Source organism: Acomys russatus, chromosome 19 (assembly GCF_903995435.1).
Source record: "Acomys russatus chromosome 19, mAcoRus1.1, whole genome shotgun sequence".
Lineage (NCBI taxonomy): Eukaryota > Metazoa > Chordata > Mammalia > Rodentia > Muridae > Acomys > Acomys russatus.
The window spans coordinates 53,746,859-53,767,203 of NC_067155.1; the positions used below are offsets into that span (position 1 = coordinate 53,746,859).

Sequence of the window (20,345 nt, forward strand, 5' to 3'; positions counted from 1 at the left end):
TGTCATTGAAAGAATAAGTGGAAAACTTGTGGATTAGCATTAATAAAATTTTACATGTTCTATTTGTACAACAGAACTAAAAATAATTTGAAGGCTTTGGGCCAGATTTGTTATCCAACCTTTATACGTACATTACTTAAACTAGAAACTCATCATTTTTAAAAGTTAAGCCCAAATTTGTAAATGTGTAACAGGAAGATCAGAAATAAACTATGTAAATCTCTCCAGGCTGGGAATTTTTAACAAAGCCATCATTCACTGAAAATCTGTGTATAGTTGTACATCTGCCAGAGTAAGAAAACTATTAAATCCCAAAAATGTTTACAATAAAGTAATACTTGGAAAATTAAAAGCAGCCAACTCTAAAACACTTAATGCAAGTGGGCCCTTCTACTTTTCTTTCCAGATTTGAATTTGTTGACCTCAGGCACTGTTTTCATTGGTTTGAAGCTGCAGGCACATTATCATCTGTTACTGTTTACGAAATATTAGAAGTAGAGATACCATAAAAGAAAAAGAAGCCAGGCAGACCTTTAATCCCAGGGCTCAGGAGGCAGAGTCAGGCAGATCTCTGGTCTTCAGAATAAGTTCCAGGATAGTTAGGGATATACAGAGGAACCCTGTTTTGAAAAACCACACACACACACACACACACACACAAAGACAAGAAAGGAAAGCAGAGGGGGAAAGAGAGTAAAATGCCTGTTATGTAGGAAAATACCTGGGGTAGACTTATTTGTGTTTTCATTTGGCTCACTGGCTTCTTAAATACTTAGAAGGCAAAGTAGGACACTGACACATCTGCTTCTGTAACTTATTTGTTGGCATAATGTTCTTGCGGACTGTGTACAGTTTAACCTTGTTCATTCAAATGTTTATTTCTCTACCATAGTACCTTGATCAATCAGGACATTGCATTATGATGTTTATTCTAAATATCTCCAGTTTCAAGTTTGTGTAAACATGTCACCATTTGTTCTCTGTGTTGTCAGTAAAACCAACTAGCCAATGCTGAGCAATAACAGAGACTAGGGTGGGAGAGAGAGGATGAGAGGATGGAGCCACGAGAAGACCAGAAAACATCAGGAGAAGTGAACTGGGCCTACGAGATGATTTAAAAGCAAACATAAAGTGGGAAATCAGAATGGGAAGAAACTATACTAGTGTGGAAGTTTAGGATTGAGTAATTATTGTGTGCTATAGGGTAATTAAAGAGATCCAGGTCTCTCTGTGTGGTTATTTGGGTATAAATAATTCAATATTAAATATTATTTGTTATATTTTGTGATTTAAGGAACTAGGTTATAAATTTCGATAGATCCTAATACCTTTTTGCTATAAGTATCTAACTATTTTTCTATGTAAATTGTGATTTATGCTCATATTAATTAAACTGGAAAGATTTCAGTAACCTTTTTTTAAAGATTTTTAAAAAAGATTTATTTACTATGTATATAATATTCTCCTGCATGTAACAACTACAGGCCAGAATGGGGCACTAGCTCTCATTATAGATGGTTGTGAGCCACCATGTGGTTGCTGGGAATTAAACTCAGGACCTTTAGAAGAACAGCCAGTGCTCTTACCCTCTGAGCCATCCGTCCAGCCCGATTTCAGTAATGTTTTATGGTATGGCACTGTGTAGATGCTGCACAGAGAGCTTTAGCACATACCCTGCTGCCCATGCCTTTCTCATATACCAGGCTGCAGAATATCACACTACAAGCCTTTTTGAACTAAACTTTCATTTACTTTGTTTTTTAAAGGTTTAATGAAGAGACTAGAGGAGGAGATAAAATTTAATTCATATATGGTCACTGAAAAATTTCCAAAAGAATTAGAAAGCAAGAAAAAGGAATTACATTTTTTACAAAAAGTGGTTTCTGAGCCAGCTATGGGCCACTCTGATCTTCTTGAACTTGAGTCTAAAGTAAGTGATGGTCATTTCTAGTTCCCAACTGTATAGCTGTATCTGTCCTGGGACAACAACCTGCATTGTTTCTGTGGGGTTCTACTTATGACTCGAGAGCTAGCCTGGGCTAAAGGCTGACATCTCTGATGAATATTCTAGAATGTTGTATTCTTACTTCAGAATAATCATAATATACTATCAGCTTTTGTTTTTAAGTGTAATAGGACAGCTTTGTATTTAAAGCTTTTCATTTGTGCTTTGAGTAGACTTTGTTTCAGTGCTCACTGAATCTGGTAATGTTTTACAACATCTTGTACCCTATAAATAAAACACGAATCATTTGTATATTTTTAAAGTTTTCATGGAAATTGATTAAAAGGCTTTACTTGTTGATTCCTTAATTTATTTAATAGACTCTACAATTAAATGTCTCCTAACTATACTGCTCTTTTTCTCTTTTTCTTTCTTCTTTTTTCTTTTGGTTTTTCGAGACAGGGTATCTCTTTTAGCTCTGGCTGTCCTGGACTCACTCTGTAGACCAGGCTGGCCTCGAACTCACAGTGATCCGCCTGCCTCTGCCTCCCGAGTGCTGGGATTAAAGGCGTGCGCCACCACGCCCAGCTTCATTTTCTTTTTAAAAGTTTTCAAGACAGGGTCTCTCTGTGTAGCCCTGGCTGTTCTAGACTCGCTTTGTAGACCAGGCTGGCCTCGAACTCACAGAGATCTGCCTGCCTCTGCTTTGTAAGTGCTGGGATCAAAGGCCTGTGTCACCTTATCTAGCTCGAATTGCTTTTTTAACTCACTTAGACATTAAATTTAAGATCACAGGCTAAGCCGGGCATGGTGGCACACTCCTCTTAACCCAGCACTCAGGAGGCAGAGGCAGGCAGATTGCTGTTAGTTTGATGCCAGCCTCGTCTACAAAGTGAGTCCAGAACAGCCAAAGCTACACAGAGAAACCCTGTCTCAAACAGCAACAACCGCAGGCTAAGGGGCTCAGTCTTTTGAAGGATGGGTATAATGAAAGCCATGTTTTATTTTGTTTTTCTTTGTTGAGAGACTGGCGTTCCTCAGTTTTCTTATTTTAGAAAGGGCTAAAGACCAGTGTAAATGACGTCTATCAAAGGCCACAGCCCATCCGTGCGTAGAGTAGGAGTGTTAGATGCTCCATGTCAGCTCTCAGCTGGGCTAATGAGCTCTGTGTCCTGCCTCTGGGCAGTGTCTGGGTCAGACTGTAGCTTAGAGACTTGTAAGCATGGCTGAGATATGTGGGTAACCTGAGCTTTGTAGAAAGCACCTTTCACATACTAATGTAAGAATACTTCCTGTAAATGCTTCAGGGTCCTGTGGGCATTCTGATTCAATCTGTAGAAGTAATCAAACTGTACAAATATTTATTATTAAATTTGTTTCTAAAAGTACTCATGACAGTCCACTCATAGTCTAGTTGGACCTTTGCTCCCATTGGCTTCAGTAGTGGTAAGAGCTATTAACTTAGGCTGAGGGTGGCCTGGTGTCATTTCTGAGTTCACTTAGTTTACATAACCATGAGGAAGGGTGTATGTTTGTCTGATTTTTTTGATTGGTTGTTTGGTTTTTTGAGAAAGTTCCAATGTGTAGCAAAGGCCGACCTTGAAATATCTATCCTCCTGCCTCAACGTCCCTAGTACTAGAGTTAACAGTGTACACTACCACTCCTGGCTGTCATAGGGTGAGTTTTAACATGATTCACTTTTATACTCTTTTAGGTCAATGAAATAAACACGGAGATCAATCAGTTGATTGAAAAGAAAATGATGAGAAACGAGCCAATTGAAGGCAAGCTCTCACTATATAGGCAACAGGTATGGCCTTTCTCCTGGCCCGCATATTTAAATCTGTAACTTCTGGGGAAGACATAAAGAACTAAGGCTTTCCTGTCACTGCTAATCTGCACGTTATAACCAAGAAGTAGCTAGGAAGGCAGCAGTTCAAGTTTGAAATGCGGTGTGCCAGTTTCTATAGGTGTGGAATTCTGTCTTCTAAATGGCAAGTTCACCTTAGGTGGTGTAAGTCAAAATATATGTACAGCCTCAGAATAACATTTTGATTTGTTAGCTTTAGTTTTGCCCTTCATTTTTTAAAAAAAGATTTATTTATTTATTTATTTATTATGTATACAATACTCTTCCTGCACTCCAGAAGAGAGCACCAGATCTCATTACAAATTGTTGGGAGCTACCATATGGTTGCTGGGAATTGAACTCAGGACCTTTGGAAGAGCAGCCAGTGCTCTTAACCTCTGAGCCACCTCTCCTTGCCCTTCATTTTTAAAGATATATACTTATATGATATACAGGTTCCAATTTCAAATTCTTCTGTTTCTTGTCTGTTGGAGTTAACGAACAGCTCCAACACCATGTTGGATGTAGGGAGGTCCTGGGCACTTGGATCTTCTGAGGGATACTCACGTTTCTCTGTTAGCCAAGTCTCAGCTCCCACACAGAGCGGGGCTTCACTCCCTTGTCTTTTAACATGGAATACTTGCATATGGTGAAGCATTCCTTCATTTCTTCCTTATTATTTTATTTATTTATTTATTTAGACAGGGTTTCTCTGTGTGACAGTCCTGGCTATCCTGGACTTGCTTTGTAGACCAGGCTGACCTTGAACTTAGAATGATCCATCTACCTTTGCCTTCCAAGTGCTGGGATTAAGGATGTGCGCCATTGCACCCCACTCTTATTTATTTTTTTAATAAAAAAAAATAGGCTTTTTAAAGGGCTTGTACTAGAGATTACCCCTCTCCTGTCATATTTGTCTTACTCAATAGTATTTGTACTATGTTGTGACAAGTTGGCTGATTTCTCTCAGGAACATGTACATTGTGATTCATCTAAGAAAACTCCCCAAGGCTGGGGGTAGTGGTGTGTGCCTTTAATCCTAGAACTCAGGAGGATCTCTGTGAGTTCAAGACCAGCCGGCTCTACATAGCAAGCTCCAGAACAGCCAGGACCACATACAGGGTCCTTGTCTCAAAAGTAGATAGATAGATAGGTAGATAGATAGATAGATAGATAGATAGATAGACAGACAGACAGACAGACAGACAAACAGACCCCATTTCACAAATAAACAAATGAATGAACAAAAGAAAGGAAGAAAGGAAGGAAAAATTTTCCAAATTCTAGCCCATATAAATGTTCATTCATCTGTTATAAGTACCTGTTTGGATTATATAAACACATGTACAATTCTGTAACTCTCATGTTTGACTTTTAACCTACAACTTATTCAGTAAAATGCTGGAGAAATGTCTCTCTCACAGAGGACCCAGTTCTGTTCCTAGCACTCAGGTCAGGCAGTTCACAACTGCCTGTGACTTCAGCTCCAGAGAATTCAATGCCTTCTGGTCTCTGTGGACCTCCACATGAACATTGCATGAGCACACGTGTGAGAATACACACACACACACACACACACACACACACATATAAATCTTGGGCTGGAGAGATAACTCAGTGGTTAAGAGCACTTGCTACTCTCACAAGGAATCCCAGTTTGGTTCCCAGCACCACTGAAAACCTCTTGTAATTCCAGTTCCATGCCTTCTTCTAAACTCCCTGAACACACACACACACACACACACACACACACACACACACACACACACAGCACCATGAAAACACTGAGGAATATACACATAACAAAGATTTATAAAAATAAAATAATTCAGCCGGGCAGTGGTGGCGCACGCCTTTAATCCCAGCACTTGGGAGGCAGAGGTAGGTGGATCGCAGTGAGTTTGAGGCCAGCCTGGTCTACAAAGTGAGTCCAGGACAGCTAAGGCTACACAGAGAGACCCTATCTTGAAAAACCAAAAAAAAAACAAAAAACAAAAAACTTTTTTGTTTGTTTTGGTTTTTGAGACAGGGTTCTTCTGTGTAGCCCTGGCTGTCCTAGCACTTACTGTGTAGACCAAGCTGGCCTCAAATTCAGAGATCCATGTGCCTCTGTCTCTGAGTGCTGGGGTTACAGGGCTGTACCACCACACCTAGCAAATAAATCTTTTTTAAATGTACCAAATGTAGTAGATATTTTGACCTTTCATTTTTAAAATATTGGTATTGACTTTAGTGAGCTGAACTGCACTGTGTTTCTGGAAATAAGCTATTCATATTTTCTTTCAGTGAGCGGCAGCCTACCATGCAGACAAACAGTAGACCAGGTCTTAGTCTGTGTACTTCCCCAGGAGGTGTTTGTGGGGTTTTTTTGTTGTTGTTGTTGTTTTGGTTTGGGTTTTTTTGTTTTTTCCGAGACAGGGTTTCCCTGGATATCCCTGTGTAGCCCTGGCTGTCCTGGACTCCCTTTGTAGACCAGACTGGCCTCAAACTCACATCAATCCACCTGCCTCTGCCTCCTGAGTGTTGGGATTAAAGGCTCCCTAGGAGGTATTTTTATTGCGTTTCAGTGTTACTTTAGAAGGCTTGAATATTTTTACTAGTGCGTTTTTGGAGTTTTTTAGTTTTTCCCCCAGGGCTTTTGTCTTCCAAAATGTTTTGAGTTTGAAAATACACATTTTGCTCATGGTAAATACTGATGAGGGTGAACAGCAGAGCAGGCAGCATTGGTCAAGAGCAGCAAAGCTGATACTGAAAGTTTATACTGGTGAAAAGTTTTTTTAAAAAAGTAGTTTTACAAGATTACAAAAAAAACTGAATGTATTTCTTTATTCTCATATTAAATATTCAATTAGGCATCCATCATCTCTCGTAAAAAAGAAGCCAAAGCTGAAGAGCTTCAGGAGGCCAAGGAGAAGTTAGCCAGCCTAGAGAAAGAAGTGTCAGTAAAGACAAACCAGACCCGGGAATTCGATGGTGCTGAGGTTCTGAAGGGGGATGAGGTAAGCCGAAGGTGTCCTGGATCGAGGGTATGGCAGTGGGGTTTTGTTTGCAGTCATGACATGCTTGCTCTTCTAAGGTTATGGTTGATAAATTAATCTCATTTCGTAAAATGCAGTCTTAAACGTTGTGTTCTTTTGAGGTAATATTGGAATATCTTGATATAAGATACGAAAGACTGGTGTTTGGCCAGACAGTATTCTAGAGCTCCACTTTCCTTTCTATTTAAGTTGTGTGTGCATGTGTGCTCTTGAGTCCAGGGGTCTGCAGGGCCAGAGGTGTTGGGCCCTGGAAAAGCAGTGAGTGCTCTTCCCATTGAGCGGCTCTCTAGTCCAGTGCGCTCACACTCTAGTTCAGTGAGTTCATATTGACTTTCCTTAAGTTCTTTTTTTTTTTCTTTTTTAAAAAAATTTTTTATTCATTTATTCTTGTTACATCTCAATGGTTATCCCATCCCTTGTATCCTCCCATTCTTCCCTCCCTCCCATTTTCCCCTTATTCCCCTCCCCTATGACTGTTCCTGAGGGGGAGACTTTCCTTAAGTTCTAAAACTAGTAGAATCAAAGAGATTACAAAAATTCATCTTTGTTGATGAATATATTTCCATGAACACTAAGAAAAATAATTATCACTAAATTACTGTCAGTAGTATGTGCTTGATTAGCATCCATGAAAATGACTTCATCCTGCATGTTTCCAGGCTTTAAGTATTGCATTTCTATGTTCTGTAAGTTTTGAGCAATGCTTTAATAGTTATATTTATTGCATCAGACTTGGATTACTCATGGCTGAACTCAAGCAACAAAAATACCATTCTTCATCCTTTTCCATAAAGTTAGCTCAAGAGCAACTAAAGGTAAAGCCAGACATCTTGACTAAAGCCCAGAGTCTTGTCTCCACCCAGTGCTTTCTTACTTAGCAATTCAAGTGATAGGCCACATCTGGATGCCACACCTGGCCTGTCTTCACTCTTACAGCTTATTGCATTTTTGCCTTAGCTTCTAGACTTCAGCCAAGGCTACTTTGAAGAGCTACTCACATCTGAAAGCTCTTGAGTGCATAGTGTGGGAAGTTGGCAGTGTTTCTTCACTGGGCCAAAACACAAATGAATTGTTCCCAGGCCGCAGGCTTTTCTCTCCGGTGTTTCCAGTGTGGCTTTTAGTCTGAAGGGGAAGTAGTGACTTTAGGAAGGCAACATTTGATTGAAAAAGCCCTTTTGGGGGCACATGCCTGTCGTTGTTGTCACAGTGCTGGGCACCTGGGCAGCAGCACTGATGGGACTCTGAGGCTACCGTAGGTTACAGTGTCTCAAAAAACCAAACCCCAAGTTTCTTTGCCTTATAGCGTCTACTTCCAGATATCTATGAGACACGGCATATTTTAAGGGATTCTTAGAAGTCGAACTGTGATTTGTGGCATCTTTGATGTCCTAGTGTTTTTATCTACGTGAAGGCCCAGTGACAGGCAAACCTAAGTGCTGTGACCACAGCAGCAGGAGGCATGCTTCCGGTTAGGTGTTAGAGTTCTCTCTATGCAAATGTGAGGGAAAAGAACCCAGTGACAAGCTGCAAGCCTTTATTTCCGAGACATCTGATGGCAGACCAAAAGTAGTTTTTAAGTAGAAAAAGAGCTTTGGAAATGCTATGGTCAACTTTAATTTTTGAGTAACATCTGATCAAAACTAGAACAAATCAAGTGAGTTATTTGGCAATTACCTAAAGAACAGAAGGTATTGGGGAACATTATGCATAATTTTATAGGGAACAAATCTTGGTAGACCAATTTTATTTTCAACTTTGATAAAATGATAGGCCATATGGGCAAAAAGGAGGAAGCTTATTCTACTTAAAATTATGTAAGATAGCTGGCCTTCACTGAAGTTTCTCACTTGGAATCACATGGGAGTCACCAAAAACCCTCATAGTTAAAATTTTAACTGTCAAAGCACTTAGCAGGTGTTAAGAAATAATGGGACATAGCCAGGCATGGTGGTGTATGCCATTAGTCCCAGCACTCAGGAGGCAGAGGCAGGCAGATCTCAGTGAGTTCGAGGCCAGCCAGGTCTACAAAAAGAGTTCCAGGACAGCCAAGGCTACACAGAGAAACCCTGTCTTGAAAACAAGAACAAACAAAGAAATAGTAGCACAAAGCTGGGTGATAGTGACTCATGCTGCTAAACACAGCACTCTGGAGTGCCTAAGGACTGCTTAAAGTTTGAGGCCAGCCTGGGCTACATAGTGAGTACTAGACCATCTGGGACTACATAGACACACAAACACACACACACACACACACACACACACACACACACACTGAGAGAGACAGACAGACAGACAGACAGACAGAGACAGAGAGTTGTGTAGTGTTTGTAAAAAGTGCTGTGAATAGCTGGGCGTGGTGATACCCTTAATCCCAGCACTCGGGAGGCAGAGGCAGGCGATCGCTGTGAGTTTGAGGCCAGCCTGGTCTACAAAGCGAGTCCAGGACAGCCAAGGCTAACATAGACCCTGTCTCGGGCGGGGGGGGGGGGGGGGGAAGTGCTGTGACTGAACCACATGCAGAGTGAGGAAGCAGGGTTGACATTTTTGAAAGCTTCTTGTGCCAAGCTCTGTGCTGGATGTTTTACACATAACATGTCTTCTTCTTATAAGAATATTGTTCTCAGCCAGGTGTAGTGGCGCAAACCTTTGGTCCCAGCACTCGGGAGGCAGAGGCAGAGGCAGATGGATCTCTGTGAGTTCTAGGCCAGCCTGGTCTACAAAGAAAGTGCCAGGGCAGGCAGAGGAATTGCACAGAGAAGCCCTGTCTTGAAAAACGAAACAAAAAATAACATAATTGTCATTTTTATTTTACTGTTTAATGGCACTCAGGGAAATGATGGCATCGCACAGCTAAGACTTGTACAAAGCAGAGTATGTGTTTCTGCTGGCCTTGGAAAGATTCACTGACTTTTCTGAAGATTTTCCTTTCCATCTGCAAAATGGGGATGGTTGTCTCTAGGAAAAACACACTAAATAATTGATATCAAAGCTTCTTACAACTTGGGCTCTGTCAGCACACGCATGTGGAGTGGTCACTCTGTGGGGTTGCTAATGCATGCGGGAGGGACATACAGAGAGGTTCTGGGATTTAGGTCTTTGAGTGCAGCTCATCTCCTGGGCAATCTTGGGCAAATGTCTGCAGGTGCCACACCCAGCTGTGGAAGGTGACTACACAGAACATGCAGAGCGACGAGAGAAGTGCCTACACTGTGTAATTAATACCTTAGGACCTGGGGTTCTAACACCAGTGCTGCAGGAGGAGCTCCAGTGCGTTAGTGCTAAGACTTGGATGTTTTTGTTAGACTCAAGTGGAGAATGTGAAAATCAGAATTGTAGTTTACAGCTTAAAATTTGAAACCAGTGTTTCTCAGGTTGGAACTATTAGAGATAAGTATAAAACATTTTCTACTTCTTCTTTTTTATTTTTATTTTTCCGAGACAGGGTTTCTCTGTGTAGTTCTGGCTATCCTAGATTCACTTTGTAGACCAGACTGGCCTCAAACTCACAGTAATCTGCCTGTCTCTGCCTCCCAAGTTCTGGGATTAAAGGCGTGTGCCACCACACCCGACACAACATTTTCTACTTCTACAGAACCTAGATTCAAGATGGAGTAAGGTAGTGTCGGTAAGAGTTATTTTAGCAGCTGTTTTCTGAGCAGTTACCATGTGCTCGGTCTTTGGTAATGTCCAGCAATGAGGATGCATCTGTGATGGTAATTTTGTTCATGTAATAAGAGACATGCAGAAGACCAGTGAAGCACTGTGAGCATGTCTGTGATGGCCCCATGCCCAGTTAAAACTGCCTATGTGACCTTGGGAGGCAGAGGCAGGCAGATCTCTGTGAGTTCGGGGCCACCCTGGTCTGCAAAGCAAGCCCAGGACAGCCAGAGCTACAATAGAAAAACCAACCAAACAAACAAAACCTTTCTATGTGTAGGGATGTTTTGTCTGTATGTATGTCTGTGTGCCATGTGCACTCCTGGTGTCTGTGAAGACCAGAGGAAGGAGTTGGAGCCCCTGGGGTTACAGAGACTCATTAGTCATTGGGGTGCTGGGAATTGCACACCTCTGGAACTGCACAGCTGATTAATCTCTTCAGCACCTCGAATAGATCTTTGTGGTTTGAAAATTGGACTATTTCCTGTCCCCAGTTTAGCTCTTCCAGAGAGAAACAACCGATAATACATCATTAAGTCATTTTATGTCTCTCCAGAGACAGAAACAGAAATACTGCTGTCCTGTGGGTTTGAGAAATCTGAGTAGCATTATGCCATGTTTATTGTGCATTTTGCTTTTAAAAATATATCTTGCAGATGTTACCATGTCAGTACAGAAGAGAAGCCAGAGAATCTCCAGAACACCTGTGTAGACTCTAAAAATAACAATAGCATGTATTTTTGACACATTCTAATGTGCTTTTATTTGTTCTAACAATGGAAACAGTTTTAACTATTAGTTCTTATTTGAATTTTAAAAAAATCCTTTATGGTGTTCCTTTGTTGTTTTCCTCAACTGTTTTATAATTTAGATTATATTTGCATTTTTCTGTTACTTTAAAGGGTTTTGAGTGGCTCAGGGTTTTGCAGTATGTGTACAGCCTTTCATCAAGCTGAAAACTGTTAGTGCTTTTCACACTACAGCAGAGCAGCACCCAGGGTCTGGAGAAGTACCTCCCCAGACAGCTGGGGCAGTTCTCCTCCCCCATCTGACTTCAGCTGTCTCGCTTCTGGCTTTTATCTGAATGACATATCGAGGCTCCAAGTAAGAGTTTGCTTGAGAATAAAATTTCACTGTTAAAAAAGATTAAAAAGTTGGTGAATTAAATAAGTGGGACTCACTCTCCTAGGAACATAAAGACATTTTCCAGGGTGACTTTTCTAAATTTTATCATTTATAAGAGAAACCAGCATGGTGACACACGCCTTTAATCCCAGCATTTGAGAGGCAGAGGCAGGTGGATCTCTGTGAGTTCAAGGCCAGCCTGGTCTACATAGTGAGTCCAAGACAGCCAGGGCTACACAGAGAGACCTGTCTCGAAAAACGAAACAAAAGGGGAGGGAGGGAGAGAGAAAGAGAAAGAGAAAACACATTTTAATTTATAAGTTAGTTTGATGTTAGATTCTAGTTAAAATCTTCATATGGAGGCTAGAGACATGGCTCAGTAGTTTAGTTCAATTCCGAGCAACCACGTGGAGTCTGTAACTCCAGGGGATCCAACACCCTTGTCTGGCCTGTATGGACACCAACCGCGTGCATGTGATGCATAGACACAGTCAGGCAGACGCTCCACACATAAAATAAAAAAATAAAATTTAAATATAAAAGGCAGGGCTTGTTTTTTGTCTTTTTGTTTTTGTTTCTTTGTTTTGTTTTTTGTTTTGGGATTGTTGGTTTTTCAAGACAGGGTTTCTCTGTGTAGCCCTGGCTGTCCTAGAACTTGCTCTGTAGGCCAGGCTGGTCTCGAACTCAGAGATCCACCTGCCTCTGCCTCTGCCTCTGCCTCTGCCTCTGCCTCTGCCTCTGCCTCTGCCTCTGCCTCTCCAGTGCTGGGATTAAAGGCGTACACTACCACCACCCAGCTAAGACACAATTAAAACCTCATGTGGTTTTAGGACTAGGACTTATCTTAGGACTCATCTTAGGACTAGGGTTAAAGTGCAAATCACTGCCATTATTTCAAGTTAAGACAACTTCAGACATTGGAGGAAGATCTTAAGTGACCTTACCGTTTTTTGTGTTTTGAATTGTTATCTTACTGTGAGTGGAGCTCCAGCAGCAGCACGGCATGCCACAGAAATGAGAAGGCAGGACTGTGACCAGTGTTGTCAGTGACAATTGCTGCAGCACTCTCGAGGCCACTTGTTCAGTCTCTGCTTTCCTAAGAAACCAGTAAAGGCAGCAGCCACTTGGAGTGAAAGCTCGCTAGCTCCCTTGGTCTACATGCTCTCACTCTCCAGCCTGGCTGGCCTGGAACTCAATATGTAGACCAGGATGGTCTCCAACTCACAGAGATCTACCTGCCTGCAAAGGTTTTGCCTTTTTTGTTCTTAAATCAGGATATTAATATCAACAAATATCTTGGAACTATTTTTCAAGCTTCAAGTGATAAGAAAAATTAATCATTCTTCACCCCAACCCTGGCTGTTTACATCTTCACATAGTTTTATATTCATGATCACAAACTTAAATTTGCTGTTTAATCTGGTAGCCTGTAGCCAATTCTTTTGTTATCATTTTGCCATTTCCTATTCAACAACCTAAGCTTATAGACCATGTTCCCAGGTTTTTTTGTTTGTTCGTTTTTTGAGTTTTTGTTTGTTTGTTTGTTTGTTTGGAGACAGGGTTTCTCTGTGTAGCTTTGGCTGTCCTGGAACCCTTTGTAGACCAGGCTGGCCTCGAACTCACGAGATCCACTGGCCTCTGTCTCCCAAGTGCTGGGATTACAGGCATGTACCACCACACGTGGCTATTCCCAGGGTTTTTATTCAAATTGTATATCTTTTGAGTCTGAAATTTTTATAGCACCAAATGAACCTCTGGTTACAGGTCCCTTGGTCCATCGGTTGAGAGGTCACTGCTGGGTGCAGCCCATTGCACTTTCTCCCCTCACCATCACAAGAAGCTCAACAGCTTGGAAAATGTGCTTAGTCAAATACTATTATAAGCAGCTTTAAAAACAGCCAAGCATTTCACTGTGCAGCCACCACCAGAAATCCTAGAGCTAAATAGGGAAGATTATGAAATCGTCTTTAACAACTTCAAAGAGAAGCTCCGTGGAGATAAGGGAATCCTGGCAAGATTCACTGCAGCTGTCAGTTCCCAAAAAATTAGGAGCCAGATTCTGACACTTGTAGTTGAATCATCCACCCTTCCAAGTGAGCCCAGGCAAACCTGAGATATTTTTAGAACCTTTCAAATCACAATGTGCTCTTTATCATAGCAGGGCCTGCGGGTCCTAAAATTTCCCAAGAGAGAGAACAAAACAGGTCCAAATAAATTTGGCTCAGCTTACTATGATAGAAGTAGCATGTGATGCCTGCAATGTTAGATTCAAGGCTTTGCATCTTTTTTCCTGGAGCATTACATTAAAACCACTGAGGCAGCAACTGACACATTCATTAGAATAGGGACAGCCCTGCGCTGACCCATCTGATTCTTAGTAAAAGCACCGAGACTCGGGGGTGTGCTCAGTTCTTACAGATAGATATTCCTGGGCCAGAATTTGCTTAAAGCTGCTTGCTACCACCATAACATGGCTCATTACAAACTGTAAGGAGGGTGCAGATAACCAGCTACTGCCACATGTACATGGTTATGTCGTTCATGCTTGTCTGCTGAGACTTTCCTATTTAAAGTTAAAAACGTAATACTAGCAGGTTGGGAAAGGTTGGGACAGTATATGTATATGTGTTTATGTCACACTAGTTATGCCGGCTGTTGTGAACAGATGACCATTTTAGCAAAAAACAAAGGTTGCTTTGAAATATTTTCTTTTTGCTTAGAACAGGTAGCAGCTGTGTGAGCAAGCGTCAGAGCCTATGAATGATCTCCAGAGACCCAGCCTGAAATATAGCTTGGACTTAGACTAGACCAGATACAGACCAATGGGGGATGCTGCCTCTGACCCAGCCATGCTGTTTGTAGATGTGGTATCTTATCTCCTAACTCCTTAGCTCCCTCAAGCCTATTTTTTCCTATAGGCTTCCATATTTAAGTGTCATTTGACAAGACAATTAACAAAGAAATGATTTAACCAAGACATGGAAAATAGAATGAATGCTGGATTAATAGGATTTGAGAACAAAAAGTACTCCTTCTGGTCCAATTGTTGTAAGAATCAACTTGAGAGTTTGGTGGAATTACTAATTGCTCTTTTAAAGTGTGCAAGGCTTGTTACAGTCCTGAACAGCAGAAAGTACTTGTGTAGTTGCCTTGTAAAGGCCTTCCAGCTAATTACTTGGAACATAATTTTCATGCTAGATATTGAAGCAGAAAACTTGGAGCAGGGCAAATTCTTGTTTTCGTGTAAGTGTTCAAATGAGGTTGAGAATCCAGTAACTCTTTGGTAGTTTCCAATAAGCTTGGAAGGTGTCAAGGGTAAGCTATCCCAGACTCTGACCATTACTGTAGAAGATTAGGCACACGGTAAGTAGATAAAAGGAAAAAGAACCCTTGTCAAATTCCATTGCGATCACAATGGAGCTGAGTCTGTAGTACTGTTCCTAAAGCAGAGCTAGTGCTGTGAATCATTACTTCATCATCCACCCAGTACATGCAGATAGATTAGAGTGTTCCCTTAGCATTGAGATTGAGGGCTGATCTCTCAGAAATGACCACGTTGGACTCCATATGTGGATCAGTCCACCTGATTGGTGATAGCTGCTGACATGCGCTTTTATCCAATGCCAAGCTTCGTTTTCTTTCTTTCTTTTTTTTTTTTTCTCAAGCTTCGTTTTCTACTGTAATGATGGCACATCTGTGTGAGTGACCTATTACAGTGCATAAGGAGACGCTTTTATCTTTTTTTTTTTTTTTTTTGAGAAGGGTTTCTCTGTGTAGCCTTGGCTGTCCTAGACTTGCTTTGTAGGCCAGGCTGGCCTTGAACTCACAGTGATCTATCTGCCCACCTCTACCTCCCAAGTCTGGGATTAAAGGCGTGCGCCACCACACCCAGCTAGTTTTTATTTTAATCTTGCACAAATTTGTTGTTTATACCTATGCCATTTTTCTCCCTTTAAAATGATTACTTATTTTTTTTTTCAGATTCCTGTTGACTGGTGAAATGGCTCATCAGTTAAGAGTTCTTTCAGAGGACCAGAGTTCAGGTCCCAGAATCCACATCAGGCAGCTCACAGCCAACCATAACACTTCAGCCTCAGGGAATCTGATGCTCTCTTTTGGCCTCTGGATTCATTCATTCATATTCTCCCTCCCTCCCTCTCTCTCTCTCTCTCTCTCTCTCCCTCCCTCCCTCCCTCCCTCCCTCCCTCCCTCTCTCTCTCTCCCTCCCCCTCCTCCCTCCCTCCCTCCCTCTCCATCCTCTTCCCCCCCACACACTCTCACAGACACATCTAATAATAATAATAAATGTTTTTTAAAAGCCTGGAGCTGGAGAGATGGCTCTCTAGCTAAGCACACTTGATGAGTTCCCAGCTCCTCACAGTGGTTCAAACTATTCATAACTCTAGTTCTTGGGGATCTGCTGCCTCTTTCTGACCTCCTCAGGCACATCTTTTTTTTTTTAAATAGTTATTTATTATATATACAGTGCTCTGCCTGCACACCAGAAGAGGGCATTAGATCACATTATAGATGGTTGTGAGCCACCATGTGGTTGCTGGGAATTGAACTCAGGACCTTTGGAAGAGCAGTCAGTGCTCTTAACCACTTAACCACTGAGCCATCTCTCCATCTCTCCAGCCCTAAATTTATTTTTCAAATTGTTCCTTTTGAAGTAACTCTTTTAATTTTAGATGTATATTTTTATTTATTTACATGCACATATACTTGTGTGGCACAGAGCATTTGTGGAGGTGAGGGGATAGCGTGAGGGAGTCGATTCTTTTTTTGTTTGTTTGTTTGTTTTTGTTTTTTTGGGACAGGGTTTCTCTGTGTAGCCTTGACTGTCCTGGACTTGCTTTTGTAGACCAGGCTGGCCTCGAACTCACAGTGGTCCACCTGCCTCTGCCTCCCGAGTGCTGAGATTAAAGGAGTGCGCCACCACCGCCCAACTTGAGGGACTCAGTTCTTTTTTTTTTTTTTTTTTTTTTTGAGGGAGTCAGTTCTTACATTCACTCTGTTTCCTTTACCCATCGAAGTGTCTCACTAGCATAACATTGATTTCTCTTAGTAAAGACTGATGTATCTATTTAATGTGATCAAGTGTAAGTATGCACAGGCCCCAGCACACACGTGGACACAAGAGGACAACTTACAGGAGTTGGTTCTCTGCTCCTGCCGCTCTTGCATTAGGGTCTCTGTTGTTTCTGAGCTGCACACTTCCAGCATAGCTTAGGTACCTGCTGCTAATCCTCCTGTCTGCCTCCCATCACTTTACAGGAGGGCTAGGATTACAGATGTGCACGGATACATCTGGCTTTCCACATGGGCTCTGGAACTGAACCTGGGCCATCAGGCTTCATAGCAAGGACTTCTGCCTGCTAAACTGTCTTCCCAGGTGCTTAAAATTATTCTTGTGAATATATACTTTGAAGGCCAGGCGGTGGTGGTGCATGCCTTTAATCCCAGCACTTGGGAGGCAGAGGCAGGCGTATCGCTGTGAGTTCAAGGCCAACCTTGTCTACAAAGCGAGTCCAGGACAGTCAAGGCTAACACAGAAAGACCCTGTCTCGGAAAAAAAATCTACTTTGAAATTATTTTTATTTAAAATTATTTTAAATATCTTATTTTCTTAATTTTAAAAGATTTATTTTCCATGTGTATAAGTGTTTTGTGTACATGTATGTATGTATATACATACATGTATGAACATGCATGCACATATATATGCCTAGTTCCCTCAGAAGTCAGAACAGGCCTGGTGTGGTGGTACACGCCTTTAAGGCAGGCGGATCTCTGTGAGTTCAAGGCCAGCCTGGTCTACAAAGAGTGTCCAGGACAACCAGAGCTGTTACACAGAGAAACCTTGTCTCAATTAAAAAAAAAAAAATCAGAACAGGGCCTCAGATCCATAGAACTAGAGTTATAGATGGTTGTAAACCACCACGTGACTGTTGGGAACCCATGTCCTCTGCTAGAATGACAAGTGCTCTTTTTTTTTATTTTCAAGATAGGGCTTTGAACTCACAGAGATCCACCTGCCTCTGCCTCCAGAATTCTGGGATTAAAGACATGTGCCACCACGTGTGGCTTCAACTAATTTTTTTTTTTTAAAGATTTATTTATTTATTTATTGCATATGAGTGCTTTATCTACAGAAAAGGGCATCAGATCACATTACAGATGGTTTTGAGCCACCATGTGGTTGCTGGGAATTGAACTCAGGACCTCTGGAAGAACAGGCGGTGCTCTTAACCACTGAGCCATCTCTCCAGCCCCGCTTCAACTAATTTTTAAAGATGCATTTATTAGCCAGGCATAGTGGTGCATACCTTTAGTCCCAGCACTTAGGAGGCACAGACAGATGGATCTCTTGTGTTTGAGGCTAGCCTGGTCTACAGAGTGAGTTCCAGGACAGCAGAGATAAGTAGAAAAACCAAGTCTCAAAACAAAAACAAACAAAAAAGCATTTATTTACAATAATCCACTTAAAAATATCAGTTCCTGGGCTGGAGAGATGGCCTAGCTGTTAAAGGCTAGGCTCACAACCAAAAATATAAAAATATCAGTCCCTTCATTTAGGACCAAGATGTTTTTGTTTTTGTTTTCAAGACAGGGTTTCTCTGTGTAGGATTTGCTCTGTCCTGGATTTGCTTTGTAGACCAGGCTAGCCTCGAACTCACAGTGATCCACCTGCCTCTGCCTCCCAAGTGCTGGTATTAAGTCATGCGCCACCATGCCTGGCTCAAGGTGTTCTTTTTAAAACAATAGAATTACATTGTTGCTATTTTAACCTGTGTTTGATGACATAGAGATAAATATAAAAGGCATACAACTTTCATTGCCACCTCTCTTCTCTCTAGGTTCATTTTCTTACCTCTTTGTCAGTCTGAGACTTGTACAATTCAGTTATATTTTGAAATGCGTCTGCACTTACTTTAATGACAATGCCTTTGAAGCAAAATTTTTTCTAAGTGCTCACAGACACAGGGCAGTGGTGGTAGCAGCATCCTCAGCCCACCTCTACCAACTTTTTAGCCCAGAAGTGAGAGACGGTCATGGCCCAGCAAGGGGGAGGGGAGAGTAGTTCAAAAGACATCAGTAGTTCTGGGGGCGAAGGCAGACCCAGATACGCAGGCTCTACACAGGGCCTGGAGCGCTGTCCGTCTTGGGCCAGGGTGCCTGCCAAGGCAGGAATGGGGTCTCATAGTTCTCTACTCAGCCGTTGTCATAGAGGAAGAAGGCATCCTCCTTCATGGCGAAGGTGGGGATGAGCTTTTCTGCCTCAGAGGGCCCCAGGTAACAGGGTCAAAGTGGCCCACACCTACAATTGCTCCTCAGTGTCCTGCCACCATAGGTGATGCTACTGGGTGTGATGCAGGCTTACTGCATCAGTTCAGGGCTGGGCTTGCCACACTGGTATTTAGGGATACCTTGCTTCTTTCCTTTTTTGTCCACCTCAGAGAAGAGCTCATCCCTGTCTGCCATATATTCGTTGTGCTAGGCCTAAGTGTAGGCCTGAATGTGGCCATATTCTCACCTCCCTCAGAGTTCCAAAGATAGACCAATGATATCCCCTCTCTGGCTCGGCAGTAGTGAGCCTGGTGAGGAGGAAGTGCAGCTCACCTTCCTGGTGGATGTGCTGTCCCTCATTGCTGTCTGGCTCTGCTGCTTGTGCAAAGGATGTTAGGGGTGTCATCCCCAAAGTTGAGCCACTGCTCCTCTGCTGAGGGTTAGGTCTGCTGCTAATTTGTAGTGGATTTAGGCCATGGCCCCACCCTCTGCATCTCCAGGAGGAAGTACACCTTCACAGATGGCCAGTCCACCAGACCAGGCCACACTGGCAGTCAGCAGGTGGCTGTTAAGGCTGTTACTGAATTTCAGGTAGTACAGGGCCCAGTTGGTGTAGTACACCAGCATTAGTTCCCAGTGTGCTGCTACCATCGTAGGCCACGGCCTCTGGGTAGGTACTTTTTGTGCCTAGCACCACACCTCTATCCTTTTCCTCCTGGCCAGTTCCCACAACCTGTAGAAGCAATTCTTACAGGGAGCAAACATCTTGGGATAATGTTGAGGTGTGTTTCAAAAGTAAAAGTTACAACAAAGGTGAGAAATAACATACAGGATAGTTTCTGCTTAACAGAAACCATCCAAATAAAATACTATCCTTAGTCACTGGTTCCTCCTAAATTATTTGCAGAGGTGGCTTATGGGAAGCAGAATGTACTAGGCTTTGATTCTCAGTTGTAGGGCCAATTTATTTATTTGTTTGTTTGTTTGTTTTTGAGACAGTCTTTCTGTGTAGCCTTGACTGTCCTGGACTTACTTTGTAGACCAGGATGGCCTTGAACTCTCAAGGATCTGCCTGCCTCTGCCTCCAAGTGCTGATTAAAGGCGTGTGCCACCACTTGTGGCAAATCTTTTTGTTTTGTTTGTTTTGCCTGCCTCTCCCTCCTGAGTACTGGGATTACCACACCCATCTGGCAATTTGTTTGTTTGTTTTTGGTTCTTGGAGACAGGGTTTCTCTGTGTAACAACCCTGGCTGTCCTGGACTGACTTTGTAGACCAGGCTGGCCTCAAACTACCAGAGATCCACCTTCCTCTGCCTCCCCAAGTGTGCCACCACTCCCAGCTTTTTCTTTTCTTCTTCCTTTTTTTTTTTTTTTTTAACACAAATCCTAATATTTTATTCTTATAATGTATTTCTACAAATGAGCTTATTTATTTACTTC

General features: G+C 42.2%; 1 protein-coding gene across 1 annotated transcript in view; it reads left to right on the forward strand.

The window, feature by feature from the left end:
• Positions 1 to 20,345, forward strand: part of Ift81 (intraflagellar transport 81) — a 69,911-nt gene that overhangs the window by 15,861 nt on the left and 33,705 nt on the right. Inside the window, exons 9-11 of the mRNA XM_051161547.1 lie at positions 1,767 to 1,930; positions 3,661 to 3,756; positions 6,648 to 6,794. Of these exons, the coding sequence (XP_051017504.1) occupies positions 1,767 to 1,930; positions 3,661 to 3,756; positions 6,648 to 6,794 (407 nt within the window). The remainder of the gene's footprint in view (positions 1 to 1,766; positions 1,931 to 3,660; positions 3,757 to 6,647; positions 6,795 to 20,345) is intronic.